The sequence below is a fragment of the Ailuropoda melanoleuca genome, chromosome 11, assembly GCF_002007445.2.
Source record: "Ailuropoda melanoleuca isolate Jingjing chromosome 11, ASM200744v2, whole genome shotgun sequence".
Taxonomy (NCBI): domain Eukaryota; kingdom Metazoa; phylum Chordata; class Mammalia; order Carnivora; family Ursidae; genus Ailuropoda; species Ailuropoda melanoleuca.
Genome location: NC_048228.1, coordinates 71,390,518 through 71,406,477, shown reverse-complemented (window position 1 = coordinate 71,406,477; position 15,960 = coordinate 71,390,518). Strand labels below are relative to the sequence as shown.

The following is a 15,960-nucleotide window of genomic DNA, read 5'->3' as shown; positions in this document are numbered from 1 at the left end:
ATTGTACACAGAACAAATTCAAATTCCTTTTGTTGTAAGGCCCTCAATAATCTGGCTCTTGCCTAAGTCACCTCTGTACCACCTGGGCTCCTTCCCCTTACTCACTACGCATTTTGTTCTTTTCTCAATTTTCACATGTCCTAAGCTTTTCCCATCTCAAGGCACTTACTGTTCCTTCAATTTGTTCTGATCTTCTGCCTTCTTATCTGCCACATTTCAGCTTAAATCTGCCTCTCTCAAAGTCACCTTCTCCAATCACTCTCTGCAAAGTAACCTTCCTTTCTACTCTTTGTCCTGGTTTTGTTTTCTTCATAGCACTTCTCACTATTTGCAATTATTGTGTGTTGGTTTACTTATCTTCTGGGCTGCTTCTCTTATGAGAATTGAAACACTACGATCCAAATGCTATTTACTGTTGTAGCCCCAACATCCAGCATAATACATGCAATGTTGTGGTGGCTCAACAAAGATTTGTTGAATGGAACCACTTAGAAAACCACTTGAATGTTTCCTTCTGTTGTTCAGATTTCAGAAAGAAACAGATTTTCTTGGCTGGATCATCCAGCCTATTTTGATTACAAGGAATGGGAGCCCTCTGAAGCCTAAATAAAAGCGAGATTTATTATGCAGACACAGGGTTCTTCTCAGGAAGCTGAAGGGCAAAGGTACAGATGTGTCTTAGGAAAGAACTCGAAGCAGAAACTGGGGTGATGTTAGAAACCTATGAATTTTGCTTTACTAGCAAGTTAACAAGTTAGTCTGCCACAGTTTGATAGATTCTGGCAGAAGACACAAGATTCCTGCATGAGAGCGAAAGAACAATATGTCATTCATACCAATAGTAGTAGCCAGAGTACCAGCATTTGTGCTGGTCCCAAGCTCTGATTCCCACAGGGTGGGACATGAAGAGAGCCAAGTGATGCTTACATACCCAGTGGGTTGTGTTACAGGCAAGGAACCCAGAGTTAGGGGAGCCAGATTTTTTTTTTAATGGGTAGTATACATGCCTGACCTTGGCTGTGGGAAAACACAGTATGTTTATCATGCTGGATAGTAAACAAGCCTGCTCTTTGTTCCAGAGAGATACAAGGCTGTTGGGTGTGTAAACATTCTTGAAAAGATAATCCAGAACAAGGGCAGCCAGTGCCTCACTCATATGCAGAAATGCAAGAGATCGGGGCGCCTGGGTGGCACAGCGGGTAAGCGTCTGCCCTCGGCTCAGGGTGTGATCCTGGCGTTATGGGATCGAGCCCCACGTCAGGCTCCTCCACTGGGAGCCTGCTTCTTCCTCTCCCACACCCCCTGCTTGTGTTCTCTCGCTGGCTGTCTCTGTCTCTGTCAAATAAATAAATAAAATCTTAAAAAAAAAAAAAAAAGAAAGAAAGAAATGCAAGAGATCCAGGGAGAAATGTCTCCCACCAATCAGGTGGGTGGGGGAGCGAGAAGAGGATGAGCTAAGCAGAAAAAATAACGGACATCCTCCATACATACACCTCTGGAAAATGGGAGCTTTCAGGATGGTTAGGGAATAAGTGCAGAACTTTTTACAAGTGATTTTAGGGAATATTTACTAATTTGTATCTTATAAAACCTCCACCATTAGACCTGTTTTTCTTAAGAAAAATATTGATACCAAACAGCAACAACAACAAAAAAAACCACAAGAAAAACATTGATATCTCTTTCTAAAAGGTATAGAATATTTTGAAAACAATATTGTATTTTCATAACAGTTGGTATGGAGAACAATTTAAATTCCTGGCAATGATGCATTTGAAATAATTCTTTAAAAATAGCTTCTCTCTCTCTCTTTTTTTTTTTTTTCTGTTTCTGTTATTTAAAGAGCAGATTGTGGCAAAGGGTCAAGGTGGGTATTGTTTTGTTTTTCCTGCTTAAGGGAATGTGAACTGTTTTGATACCGTGTGAATAAAAACAAAACTTGGAGCATTTATAACTATCTTTGAAAGAAATCCAAGGCAGTACTAAGGGAGTTAAATGCTCCTGTCTAATTCCCCATAAGTATTTCAGAAATTTTTAAATTACATTTGTGTATGAATTTAAAATTCTGGTTGCCCAGAATTCTGTGGACAAAGAAAATCATATAGTCTTGAGAAATAAACCAATAGTCAAAGTTCGCAACTACAAGAGTAATCTTATTCTATGATTTCTCTCAGATCAATAATTGTAGAGTGGTTGTTTGTAAATATGATTTATTTATTATTTCTTCACTTATACTGGTTGTTGCTTTTGTCTTAGATGATGAAACCATAAAATATGGGCTTAAATCAGTTTAATTCTCTCTATAGAGAACTTAGCATAGCAATTAAACCTAAATACTTGCTAAATTAAGAAAACGGTCCTTAAAATAAAGAAAAGAAGAAAGACGGAAAATGGTCCTCGTCTACAGAAGCAGGATTTTAAATCTTTATGAAGGGCAAATATTCAGAAACAGCCTTCCCTCTAATTCAGTGTGAACACTTTTTCTTTGTCTCTGAAATTTAAGAAAGATAATTCCTTTGTCCCCTGGTTTCTCCCATTTCTAACCCAAGAGAAAATCAAACCTATTTCAGGCATACTTAGCAGTAGAGCTAATCTGTAATAGTAAATCTAAATAGAGCAGATTACACATTGTTGTTCACGTGACGAAATATGTCCTTAAACTAGGGAAATATTTCAGTCAATGAGGGTTCGTTAGAAACTATATGCAGAACACTGAACTTATTCACTGAGCAGAGTGAGGAAAGTACAAACAACAACATAACTTTCTTTCTTTCATGTACTCACTCAGAATGTGAAATGCCATTCACCTGCTGTCATGATTGCAAAATGTAGCTACTATTTGGATAAATGAGTGTGCTATTTAAAGTGTGGAACTGCTTGTGACTAGTGCATGGTAAGTACAGAAATGGAGACTAAGCATGTAGAGACTTTTTTTTTTAGCAATTTGAAAGAGCAGTTTTCTGTGTGTTGAATCTAATAAAAAAATTAGGTTTCAATTTTGTATATCTTCTCAAATTTAGTTGTTCTAAGAATGCATTTTTCTTATATTTTACAAAAGTATCATTCTCTTACAATTTGGAAGTAAAAATAAGAAAACTGGTCCTTACCACAAATAATTTTAAAGCAGTTTCAGTATAGAGCATTATAAAGTCATCTATTATCACTGCTACCTGTAAGCGGTCACTGAGCCCTACATCATATGATGTGATTATAGGTTTGCTTACTAAATAAGCTAGATGTATTGACTTTTAGGTATGTACTGAGAACCCAAAATATTTGGGGTACCTGATGAAGTTGATGTGCTAGCCATTACCTCTCAGTCTATAATCCCTTCTTGGAAATGTTGTAGGATCCTGTTCACCTCTATCACAGTGGACTAATATTAGTTAGCCTAAATAATATGTGAGTCTAACATTATGTCACCCAAGAATCTGGAATTGGGACACTGAGAGACTGAGTGATTAGGTCACACTTGGGCGTATGAGCTGAAATGTCAACAGTTGTTACAACACCAAACCACATGTAAGCTGATGTTATGAAGGGAACACAGAAGCCATGAGTAAGCAGAAATTTTGTGAGAGAATAAGGGGAATGAGAAACTGGCAAACGTGTCAGAAGCAGAGAAGAGAGGGATCTTATTAAAATATAAATCAGATTATATCACTTTGGGGCTCAAAATCTTACCTTTTCTTCTCATTTTAAAGTCAAAGTCTTTACAGTGGCCTATTACGCCCTATGGAATCATTCCTCCATCCCCCTGACTTCATCTTCTATGATTCTCCACCCTCCCATTCATTCCAGTTTAGCCACACAGAGCTTGTTTTTCTTGAAGCCAGCACATTATTGCCTCAGGGCCTTTGCACTTGCTATTCTGTTCTATTTCATGTTCTTCCCTTGTTACCTGCATGTCTTCCCCTCACACCTCCTTCATACCTTTGCTCAGATGTCGTCTTCTCAGTGATACTTTCCCTGACCACTCTGTTTAAAATTGCAATCCTGTCCCCACCCACACCCCTAATCCTCTTTTCCTAATTCATTTTTCTCCTTAGCGCTATCATCATATGGCATACTATACATTGTACTTATGTGTTTATTTTCTGTCACCCATCACTAAAATGTAAGCTCCATGAGGTCAGGTCTTTTTCTCCCTGTTTGGTTCTTTGCTCTATGTCCAATTCCTGTGCCTAGTTCCTGGTACATGGTAAGTGCTCAATAAATATGTGGAATAAAATAAATGAATAAATCGCTAATGGAAATGGAAGACATTGCATTGGCTTCTTGCTTTGTAGTTCTGGTCCTCAACTGGCCTGATCACACTCTATTACCTATCAGCAGATGTTAGAATACTACCTTTTAATAGCTCTTTTCGTTTTGATTTTTGTTTTCCAATCATGGCAATATTTACATGGTTCTAAGGTCAAAAACCATGTTATAAGATGAACTCAAGGTAAATTCTATTTCTATGCCCTCTGCTCTGTTTCCTCCTTGCCCATTTGGTTACCATTTTATTAATTTTTGGTTCATTGTAATGTTTCTTTCTACAGATAAAAGCATATTTTTTTCCTTTAAAGATTTATTTAGTTGTCAGAGAGAGAGCATAAGCGGGGAGGAGGGGGTGCAGGTAGAGGGAGAATAAATCTCAAATCACCTATTACATATGAGAACTATAAGAAACTATAAGAAAGAAAGAAGTGATATTTGCCATTTGCTTAGAGGTCAGAAAAAGGACTGTCTGAACTTGCGCATTTCAACTAGACTGACTCAATAAAAATGAGCCTGAAGCCCTCTCGTATGTCATTTCTTTAAAAAGATTATATTTTATTTATTTATTTGTCAGAGAGTACAAGCAGAGGGAGCAGCAGGCAGAGGGAGAAGCAGGCAGAGGGAGAAGCAGGCTCCCCGCTGAGCAGGAAGCCCGATAGGGGACTCAATCCCAAGACCCTGGGATCATGACCTGAGCCAAAGGCAGAAGCTTAACGACTGAACCACCCAGGCATCCCTCACATGTCATTTTGGATCCTTTTTTCTCCTGCCCATATTCTCTGTTCCTGGTACTAATCCTGGCTGGTGCCACTGCAGGGCTGGCTCTTTGAGGGATGATTGGATGCTCTTGCCCAATCTAAGGCTCAAGCCCATTGCTACAGTCACGCAGATCTGACAACTACATGATTGTGTTCAGCGAGCACATGGGCTTCAGTGTGAAGGTGGCGGCCTTTGTTAGTCTGTTGACTAAGTGTAGGAGGAGTTGTTTTTTCTGCTTGTACTCTAACAGGCCGTGCCCACTCTGGGAGGGGACTTTGTGCAACATTATGATGGAGCTCTGAATGCATCTGAGGTGGAGAAGTACAAAGGCATCGCTTTGTTCTGGTTTTTGGAGAGGTTGGAGAAATTCATTGCCTTCTGTGCAGCCTGCAATCCCATCTTTGAAAACAATACCCATCTCCAGGCTCTCCCATTATCTACATACATATCCCTGCCACAATGGTCTTGGTAAACACCATGATCTGTCCTGCTGCCAGAGCACAGAAAAATGTTGGTGGTTTTCTCACGAGCTGTCTATAAATGATACCACATCCTAATTTGGGTCCAAGACTCAGAGGATGCTTAAGCAGAACTGCTGATAGCTGCATGCGAAGGGAAATTGCCTAAATACCTGGGCACACCACATGAGCAACTGACCTGGCCTGGAAAAATGGGCAAAAGTGAAAGCTCAATTTGAGAGAATGGTGTTGGTAGAAAAGAAGAACCAGGTCTTGCAATAATGCTCGTAGACAAACGTGCCAACAGACAGAGCAGGTCTGTTTGAACCACGAGCCACCACATCACATTCAGGAGCCCTACCTGAAGTAAACCATACCCACTGATAACAGAGGAACCACCTGCGTCATTCCCTACTACTCATCTCTTCCCTGCCCGGCCCAAGAGCCTACCCTCATTTCTCTAGACTAGAGGGCAGATGTGAGATGAGGGCTATCTGGTTTCCAAGAACTTTGGGGAGATGGAATCTGTTTACAGATCAACACAATGGTGGACTCTTAATGCATCAGGGAGCTTTGCAGATCGGGCCCCAGTCCAGCATATCCAGTTACCAATTCATCCCAAGGCTAGAAGCTCACAATCCTGCCAGGCATCAGCAGCACTGGCCCTTTAAACGCAACTGTTTCTCCCACCTATCTCACTACCAAGGCCATAGAGAGGCAACTGCCTGGAACCACTCAGTTTTAGCATTTGTCAAGGGTCACCTTCTCATCTATTGTTGAGACCACTGCTCCTTGGTCTGCTGTTTCCCTGGTTCTATACTTGCTCTTTTGATATCTGCTTCTAAGTTTTCCTTATTTCAGGACTTCTCTCATTTATAGGCCTAGGACTCTTGCCAGTAAATTCCCTTAAATCTTCATGCTTTGTTGATTTAGGTGTGCTACTGCCCTGGGTAAGAGACTCTCCCTACTAACTTCTTCCCCATAAAACACCCATATGATGGACTAATCTACTAGCTTTTCCAGTGAGAAGCTCAGATGCTGAAGCTTCATCTGAGCAAACTGCTGAGTGGGGGTCGTGAGGATTCCTACAGCCACCTCTCAAGTGCCTGGAGTACTGTAAGTGGAGCAAGTAAATGGCCTAGTAGGAAGTCTTTCGAGCAAAAGGTAGAGGAATTGTCTCCCTCTCTAAGGAACAGATTGTTTCAGTGTGTTGGGCTGAGACTTCAAAACTGGAAAACTTGCTCTTAGAGCAAGAGGACTGAGTCATTAGTTATCATAAAGGCAATAACCCTTGCCCCCCACCCCCCATCTCCACCCCGGATGGTCGCTGACTGACATATCGATACGCCTGTAAGGAAAACATGGAGAACTCATTTGGTTATGTACTGTCGGTGCTTGTGAGTGCCGATTCTGAAGTCGGACCACCAGAGTTCAAATCCAGCTCTACTACTTCCTGACCATGGACCTTAGGGAATTATCTTACCTCTCTTTCTCAGTTCCCTCATTCATAAAATGGAGATGATGATGCTAATAGCAGCAAACTCAAAGGACTATTGTGAGTTTATTTTTATTTTTATGGTTTATTTATTTTTAAAGATTTTATTTATTTATTTGAGAGAACATGAGCAGGGCAGAGGGTCAGAGGGAGAGGAAGAAGCAGACTCCCTGCTGAGAGGGGAGCCTGATGCAGGACTCGATCCTAGGATCCTGGGATCATGACCCCAGGCGAAGGCAGACGCTTAACCAACCGAGCCATCCAGGCACCGTATTGTGAGTTTTAAATTAATTGTTACATATCTTTTTTAAAGGATTTTATTTATTTCAGAGAGAGAGAGAGAGTGCAAAAGTCGGTGGGGGGGGCAGGCTGAGGAAGAGTGAAGCAGGGAGCTGGATGTGGGGCTCGATCCCAGGACCCTGAGATCACGACCTGAGCTGAAGGCGGACACTTAACCAACTGAGCCATCCAGGCACCCCTGAATTATTACGTATCTTAAAAGTGGTCAATAATTGTTATCTACTATTATTATTGGGCCAATTCAGAAAGACCTGGATATTTACAGAATATTCTAGGGTACATATAACTTTGTTTACATAAGGATGATGACAAATAAAAAAGTAACCCTTCTAGACATGCTTGGACAAATTGAATAGTTGATGATGTCTTTCAGTCTGTAATATTCCAGGAGTACCTCAAAGACTCAGGAATGGAATTGTCTACAACTTCTGAGATAGAAGAGTATATAGATATCTCAGTGACAGCTTAATTTACTTTAGCCTAATACAAACCTCTATTCATGGTCTACTATCTCTATACCACCTCTAATACTCAGAATAATATATATTAGACCCCAGATTAGATTACTGGGACTTGGATTATCAACTTGGAGATTTGGATGATGCTTAATAAGTTTTTTCCTTTCCTTAAATGGTAGGTTTTCTAGATCATCGATACTCAGAAGTAGTTCAAAACCCACTTTTCCAACTATACTGTGCTGCTGATATACTCCTTACAGAGGAAATAATAAATGTTATTTAGTAAGCTTATTTCCTCACTTGCTACCACAAAAAGGGTGAGAGATAAGGTATTGTTTCCTTCAGGGCTGAGAGAGAGCATCTTCAGAGTTTAAGAGCATGTTCACATCTGCCTTGGTCATGAACCTCCTCACCCCTACATCAATATAATGCATGCCCTCAACAGTGTGATGGGGGCCACCCTCTGGCCAGAGGGCCTTCCAGAAGGAAGTGATGCCTGCCACTATGGCCACCCTTGAGGCATCCCATAATGGGATCTGATCAATGCTGACTAGAAACATTCTGAGGTCCAAATCTTGGGTCCCTCCTCTTTTTGCCAGCAGGATTTCAATTCAGATTCTCAAATACACCTAGCCTTTGAAGTTCCCAAGATTCCTGCTTAAAATTGCATGTGCCAAGACAGTGAAGAGACCCCTTGACAGACCCAAGGAGGTACACCTGGGAGAAGGATGCTGGTGAAGAATTGGTGAGAGAGGACACATAGGAAATGACTAGCCAAGTGGATGTGTGTGAGGCTATAGTGGATGTGTTGGATAGTAAAGGTTTCTTCAACAAATTTGAGCATGTTTTCAACAAATGCATATATTTCTGTAAGCACCTTGTGGTTTCTAAATTACTTTTGGGCATGTGCTGTTACACATACACACACATGCACATACGTCTTGATTTAGGATTTTAGGACTGCTGAAAACCCTTAAGCCATTGAGTAATAGTTTTTCCCTCTATATACTTACAGTGCTTTGTAATATTTTCCACTTTGTCAGGAGTTTTGGCAGGAGCTAACAAGCAAGTAGGAGCAAGTTATGGAAAGGGCCTCACCTGCTGAGAAGAGAAGCAACTCCTTCATCCAGGAACAAAGCAAGCTTATCATAAAAGACAACACCTGAAAAATCTAGTTGAGATACCTGTGATGCACACCGTAGACACCTACCAGATTAACTTCTCATATCTCTATGAAAGAGCTGCTTTTCGAGCGACTTTTTAAAAACATGCTCTAACACTTCTGAGTCATCAGAGAAGACAGTATTGTAGATAACCTGAAAGAGAAGGATCCGGACAACATTTAGGACAGATTGGAAATATTCTTGTCCTCATACTTTTAAGTGAGAACCCGAGACTTTCTCTCCTCAGCAATTCTTAAGGGCTGTTGGCACTCAGGAAGTGGAGAATGACCTAGTTTTGAGGATGACATAGTGTGACATGTTGCTCTTTGGAAGAGAAATATATAATTTAAAAAAACCAACCATTCAACATTAGGAATTTCCACTTTAATGATCTGAGACATAACAAACACATTTATCTGAAATTCTCTGTTAGGAGGCTTCCCTTGACATACACCCATCATTTATTCAACATTTATTGCACATCTACAATATAGTAGGGGCACCAGGGATACTGCAGTGAACCCTGTCTTCACATAGTTCATATTCTACTGGGAAGAGATTGGCAACAAACAAAGGAAGAAATAGACGATGGGTCAGAGGAAAAAAACGAAACAAGCTAAGAGCTTGGGGAATGATAGGGATGCTATTTTATGAGGGTCATAAAGATGGGACTAGTGAACTTAGTTGGTGAGATATGAGCTGAAACCTGAATGGAGAGAGTTAGTAATGTGACAATGTGCAGGAAGAATGGATACTAGATAGAAGTTATAGCAAGTACAGAGTTCCTACAGTAGATACATGTTTGGCATGTTTAAAAAACATCAAAAAAGCCAGTGTGGCTGGAGTAGGGTGATGGCGGGGAAGAGTGATTGGTAGTCAATGAAGTACTTGCACAAGCTGCCAAATATCCAGTCTTAGAGCTAAGAAAAGGACTTGGTAGTTTCAGTATGTTGAGAAGCAAGTCGAGGTTCCTAGCAGGGGAGTGACCTGATAAGACTAAGCAAAGGATCGTCTGGTTGCTGTGTGCATCACAGATTGGAAGCAGCAAAGTGGAACAGCCCAGTAAGAGAGGACCACAGTAAGCTAGACAAGAAAAGATGCGAGTAGGAATGACAGCTGTACCAGTGGAGGTACCAGGAAGTATGCAGATGTATTTTGAATATACAGCCAGTATGGCTTGCCTAAGGATCAGAGATTAAGGTCAAACACCACATTTGTGGTATAGCTAGAATCTGCCACTGGGCCTTCTGATTCTCCATTCATTGCTCCTTGTCACACCAACCTCTTCTTGCTACTATGAAATACTAGCGTTTAACTTCACAATGTCATATGAACTATTCTTAATCAAGGAATATATTTGAAATGTTCTCATTACAGAACCTAGCTAGTTGGAATCTATTTCACAAACTGTTGAACGCAAGTGAAAAGTGCTATATGTGCAGCAGTCATGATATTGAACCTTCTGGCAACTAGTTCAGATGTGTCAGAGACAGCAATGATATTCAGACTTGCATTATATAGATAATACATATTATTTCACAATTATTGTGTTACCAAAGACATCTTTTGATTAGGTATACATATCTAAGAAAATACTTATTTATAAGTAGTCAGCGTGCTTTTTTTGCTATGAATAAACATCTAGACCTTCACCTGTCAGAATTTACATTCTTCTCAACTTTCAACAAACCAGATGTTGAATGTCCTCTGTGTCAGACACTAGACGTGAAAAAAAAGTCCCTTTTCATCAAGTAAACAAAAATAAAAAAGCAAAAAAATTTAAAAATACAAACACCTGTTGAAAACTATTGATCAAGTAATGCTAGAGTATACAGAACAGCTAAATCCTGCGCAATTGTCAGGAAAAGTTTTCCTAGATATGCAAGCATCGGTTTTAAGAAAAGGAATCAGATTTGGCAGGTAGAATATTCTAGGCAAGGAAGATACAGCACAGAGAGGCTAAATGGTAGAAGTAACCCATGGCATTTTAGTCCACACCCAGGTGTAATAGGACTGGATCATTATTAGCTAAAGGTGGAGGAGGCAATTAGAGGAAAGCTGCAAACATAAGCCAAATCATTCACAGCTGACATCTGAAAAATAATGAATGTGATAAACATTTAAGTGGTTTTTGGTTTGTTTTGCTGTTAGCAGTACACATTATAAACAGGTGCCACTGAAGGCAGATTTTTTACATTCATACAACGCTCAGCATTCATATCAGTATGTCTATTTTTGTTTATTAAATTTTAGTTCTTTTAATGTTTACTTATTAAGTTTATTAAGTTCTCTTAAAATACGGTTTTTAAAGTCAAGACACACCATGAAAAAGTTTTTCCCATGAAAACGATGCAAAGAGCAGATTACGAATCAATTAACAAAGGTAAGAGGAGCGATTTTCTATCCCCTGCTTCCAAGCCAGCGTGCAGTAAACTTTAAGTCGGAAAAACTACTTTAATCCATGAGATGCCTTTAAAATGTTTAGCACAAGGGTGCCTGCGTGGCTTAGTGGGTTGACCGGCCAACTCTTCAACTGGGATCAGGTCTTGATCGCCGGTGAGTTCCAGCGGGCTTTGGGCTCCACGCCGGGTGTGGAGCCTACTTAAAAAAAAAAAAAAAAAGTTTAGCATAGTGTCTGGCCCATAGTAAGCACTCAGCAACTTCTGGTTATTATTTTGACCTTAGACCTCTCAAGCACTTGGAATTCTGTTTTCTCATTTTTCGAGGAAGAAAGAGGTCACCGATAGTCCCTGAAGCTCTTGCCAGCCCTGACAATCTCCTATTTCAAGTAGGCATCGAATGAATATTTGCTGAACAAACAGACAAAATAAACTGTCCAAGAGGGCCGGCTAAGCGCCCACCAGAGAACCAGCCGAGAGGACAGGATCAGGCGCTTGGTCCCACACGCCAGTGTTTGGGGGCGGAGAACACATCACACTCCCCCCTATCCAAGACCAATAGGCGGAGCTGAGTGAGAGTTTTGGATTTGCGATCTTAGCCCTACCCGCAGCCAAGTCCTTACTCCTTTCCGGCCTTAGCGAGCCTATCTCCCCGCAGACGCCCCGCCTGCGGCCGGAATGGCTCTTCCCAGCCAGCGGCGCAGCTTCCCACCTCCACGGCGCTCCGGGCACGCCCCTTCCGGCCGAGGCCCCACCCACCGGCTTCGCCCACGGCCCCGCCCCTCCGCGAGCTCGGCGCTTGGTCCTCTCAGCACCTGCCGCCGTCCGCGTCCACCCCCGACGCTCTGAGGTCATCGACGGGGCCGGCCTGCGGGGGGCGGAGGGACGGAGGGAAGATGGCGGCCGAGGCCGGATATTGGCGCCGCCTCCCCCAATCCTGGAGCCGGCGCAGATGAGGCGGCTCGGCTGGGGCCAGCGGCGCTTCGGAACCGGAGCTGGGGGGACTTTGGCGGTGGGGCCTGGCCCTGCTGTATGCCGGCGCTTCGGGTAGAGTGAGCGGCTGCGGCGACGCCTCTTTCTCCTGGCCATCTCCCTGTCGCTGTGAGTCCGAGCGAGTGGCAGGCGGCACAGGCGGCGGGGCCGGGATGGAGGACGTTAACTCCAACGTGAACGCGGACCAGGAGGTGCGAAAGCTGCAGGAGCTGGTGAAGAAGCTGGAGAAGCAGAACGAACAGCTGAGGAGCCGCTCGGGGGCCGTGCAGGGCGTCGGCTCCCTCGGGCCCGGCAGTCCGGTTCGGGCTGGCTCGTCCACTCCCTCCTCCGGCGCGGCGTCCCCTCGGGGCTTCCCCCTGGGCCTCAACGCCAAGTCCGTCAGCGGGATCGGGTCGGGCCCGAGGCGGACGAGTAGCGAGGAGCTGAGGGACGCCACCTCCTTGCTGGCAGCGGGCGAGGGCGGCTTGCTGGACGAGGTGGAGCCGCTGCGGCCGGAGGAGCTGGAGCGCCTGTCAGGCTGGGAGGAGGAGGAGGAGAGCTGGTGAGCGCGGGCCGCCGGGCCGGGGCTGGGCGGGGACGGGCCCGGGGGCAGAGAGGGTCTTCCGAGGGTACCCCTGGTAAGACACCTCGCTTTGTGTAGCCAGATCCGCTCTCCTGACAGGGACTGGTGGGTTTTTTCCTTTGGCTGCAGAAAGGTCAATTGGAGTTGGGGATTCGAGGCGTGCTAGAGGAACGAACGGGGTTTGTAGCTAGTTTTATTTTCCCCTGGGTTGTTGTGGACCCTCTGGGTTTTAGACCCCGTTGGGGTTTGTGGTTTGGCCCAGCCTGGGAAGGAAGGGCTGCTCGCCGGGGGAGGAGTCGGCAGTGGGAAACTGCTTTGTAAGGAAAGGATCTTGCTTTGTGTGAAATACTGGCTTTCGGAGGGTGGCCTGAGCATTTTGGATGTCGGGGAGGGGTCTGCATGATGAAGTATCACCGGATCCGGGGAGCAGACCACAGTGGTCTAGTGCAGTGGTCAGTGGCTTGGACTGGTGGGAGATGGGTACATTTCTGGCTGCGATGGGGACACCGTGTGAATCAGCACTCCCCTTTGGGTAGTGGGGTAAAGCTGGCTTTGTGTGAAGAGGACAGAGGACGGTACTGCTTTGTGTGAAAAGTCAAGGGTGGAAGAAGAACCTGGCTCTTTTTTAAAACAAGAATTGGGTCTGTCATTTTTCGGAGCTGTGAAGTGACAGCACATCCATCCTTAATTTCTGTGTCATCCTAGGGGAAGAGAAAAGGAGCCCTATTTAAAAAATATAAACTAAAGCTGTATTGTCATAAGCTACTTCATGATAGAATTGTGACCTATACCATAATATCACTTACATAAATAGGAAGGTCATGAGAGGCATTCTCCCTCATTTTATTGCAACCCCATAAAGATGTCTGTGAGAAACTTAATTTATCCCTTTTTTGGGTTTTGATTTGTAGTTAAAATGTGTCAGCTCTTTGTTGAAATTGAAACTTTTAAGCCAGTAAAGTGGAAATTCTTCCTGGACTCTAATATTGCAGAGGTGCAACTTTACAGTTACTGGGGTAGTTATGAGCTTTGCCTGGATTCAGGCCCTGGCTCTGCCACAGTAGCTGTATGACCTTGGACAAGTTACTCTGCACTTCACTTTCTTCCTGTATTTGATGGAGAAAATAATAGTTCTTATCTCTATGGAGTTATGAAGATTACATGAGATAATCCACATATGCTTTTGGCACTGGGTCTGGCACATAGTAAACTCTTCAAAACTAACTGTGATTACTCTTAAGCCTAATCATGAAATATTCAGTAAGCTCTTATAGGATCTTGAGGGAAGTCTAAAGATTCATAACATGTTGATCCCTGCTCATTATGGCAGTTACAGTCTTGGGAGCCAAGTTTTATGCAATTAAATAAGCTAGGAGATACACAATGAATTGCAAAAAAAAAAAAAAAAAGTGAGAGGAGCAAAAGTACTGAGAATGCTCAGAAATTGGGAAGAAAATAATGGTTCAAAGTAGCTGAGGCAAAGTTTGGGGAGAGGTGGGTTTGGAGCCTGGAGGTGGGAAAAGAGTAGGAAGGGCCTTTTATGCTTTGACAACTGCTAGAGCAGAGTCAGATATTTGTACTCCCAATTAGGAAGGTTTGAATTACAGAGATACTCGAATATATCATATCAAGCTGTTATTTTTTTCCCAAGTTATACGAAATATTATTAGAACTGTCTTGGTAGTGACAGTTTTTCATATTAGTGTGAGATCACGTCTTCCCAAAGGAATCCTGGGTGTGTACACTTTAAAAGAATCCAGAATTATTTAAATATCATCACATGCCTCTTCCAAGTGATGATGATAATGATGCTCTTAATAATGAGGATTAGCTGCACTCATGAGCCCATTTTAGATTATGTATTATTAGAACACATTGACTCCACTTGGGGAAGCTGAATACGTATTTTGTTGCTTCAGTTTCCAAGCAGAGTTTGTTCAGGTAAAGCAAGTCTTAAATACTATGCCGGAGTTTTCTTTTGACCAGGTGGCTCCTGCTTATTGCTTTGATCTTGATCCTATCCTTTTTCTGAAAAGATTTGTGTGAATTGAAAGTTTTATAAATCATTTAAAGTCATTTAGAGTATGTTTCTGGAGTACAAGTGGGAAGGGGTGGGTGTCAGTGGCAAGGGCAGATTTCAAAGAATCAAGAATTTTTCTTAACACACTAAAAATCTACTTTCTGTAACTTACACCCATTGCACCTTCTTTTTCACCTAGAGTAATGTTTTCCCCCAAGGGTATACTACAAAATACGAGTTCTGAAGATGTAAATAGATACTGTGTGAAAAAATAATGGTGGGTCTGAGGTTAAATATATGTGGGAAAAACAAAGTTTAACAAAAATAAACAGATTTCCTTAATCTTGGACTTGGTTGATATGCTAATTTTATATTGAATATAGTAAATTTCTAAGTGGTAAACTATTTTTGAACTCCCAAGGAACTAGTACCTATAGAACACATTTAGAAAACAGTGCCTCAGAGCAGTGGCTTTCACAGCCTTTTTATACCTTTTTTTTGGACCCACCTTCATGATAAATATATTTTACATCATAGTCTATTACACATGTATATGAATAATTGAAACAAATGTATCACAAGACTATAGTTACTTTTAGTATATGTGGTAAGCTCTAATATTTTATGTTTCTTTAGGAAAGAAGTGCTAGTTAACCCATTAAGCTGATTTTGTGACCCATTAATGGGTTGTATCTCAGTGTGGAAAGCACTGTTCTAGAACAACTTGTAAGAGTCAGAGAAAGCAGTTGACATCACTGTACATCACAGTGTATTAGGCTATGCCGGGTAGCTTATAAACATTTTTGCATTTAATTTTCATCCACTTGTGAATTAAGTATTATTTTCTAGGTAGAGAAATGTAATCTTTCTAAGCAGCAAATAACACACAGTAAATGATGGAGTCAGGATTTGAATCCAGGACTTCATGACATGAAAGCCTATGCTGTTCACCCACTATTTTGCTTTTTCCAGGTATAATCCCTTTTCCATGTGAATGGCCCCTTAAAATATTTGAAGACTACTGTCATGGTCCTCTTGACCTCTTCTACCCACCACACACACCAAGCATTCTCATCTCTTCTGCAGAGTA

The 15,960-nt window shown here is 42.3% G+C and overlaps 2 protein-coding genes across 7 annotated transcripts in view; one reads left to right on the top strand and one right to left on the bottom strand.

Annotated features, from left to right (window-relative positions):
* Window positions 1-10,647: 10,647 nt before the first annotated feature.
* On the bottom strand, window positions 10,648-12,422 carry LOC117804439 (transcription initiation factor TFIID subunit 4-like). Of its 5 annotated transcripts, none has more exons than XM_034671844.1 (2): window positions 11,901-12,422; window positions 10,648-11,497 (listed from the first exon to the last, which is right to left on the bottom strand). In XM_034671844.1, exons 1-2 carry the CDS (start codon window positions 12,382-12,384, stop codon window positions 11,436-11,438), a joined length of 546 nt encoding a protein of 181 aa, XP_034527735.1. In that variant the 5' UTR covers window positions 12,385-12,422; the 3' UTR covers window positions 10,648-11,435. The 5 variants fall into 5 exon arrangements, with proteins under 5 accessions (XP_034527735.1, XP_034527736.1, XP_034527737.1 ...); XM_034671845.1 differs by having other exon boundaries at window positions 10,648-11,494; XM_034671846.1 differs by having other exon boundaries at window positions 10,649-11,497; window positions 11,919-12,422.
* SLAIN2 (SLAIN motif family member 2) overlaps window positions 12,100-15,960 on the top strand; it is an 82,996-nt gene continuing 79,135 nt past the window's right edge. Inside the window, exon 1 of one of the 2 annotated variants that reach the window (XM_034671843.1) lies at window positions 12,100-12,829. In XM_034671843.1, coding sequence (XP_034527734.1) covers window positions 12,441-12,829 — 389 coding nt within the window. In that variant the 5' untranslated portion in view covers window positions 12,100-12,440. The remainder of the gene's footprint in view (window positions 12,830-15,960) is intronic. The other variant, XM_002917005.4, reaches the window with a different exon arrangement.

Coding starts and splice junctions, on each gene's coding strand:
- LOC117804439 (XM_034671844.1), bottom strand. CDS start 12,384: ATGGCCAGGAGAAAGAGGCGTCGCCGCAGCCGCTCACTCTACCCGAAG. Junction 11,498..11,900: donor GAGTAAGGACTTGGCTGCGG/GTAGGGCTAAGA, acceptor TTTTTTTTTAAG/TAGGCTCCACACCCGGCGTG.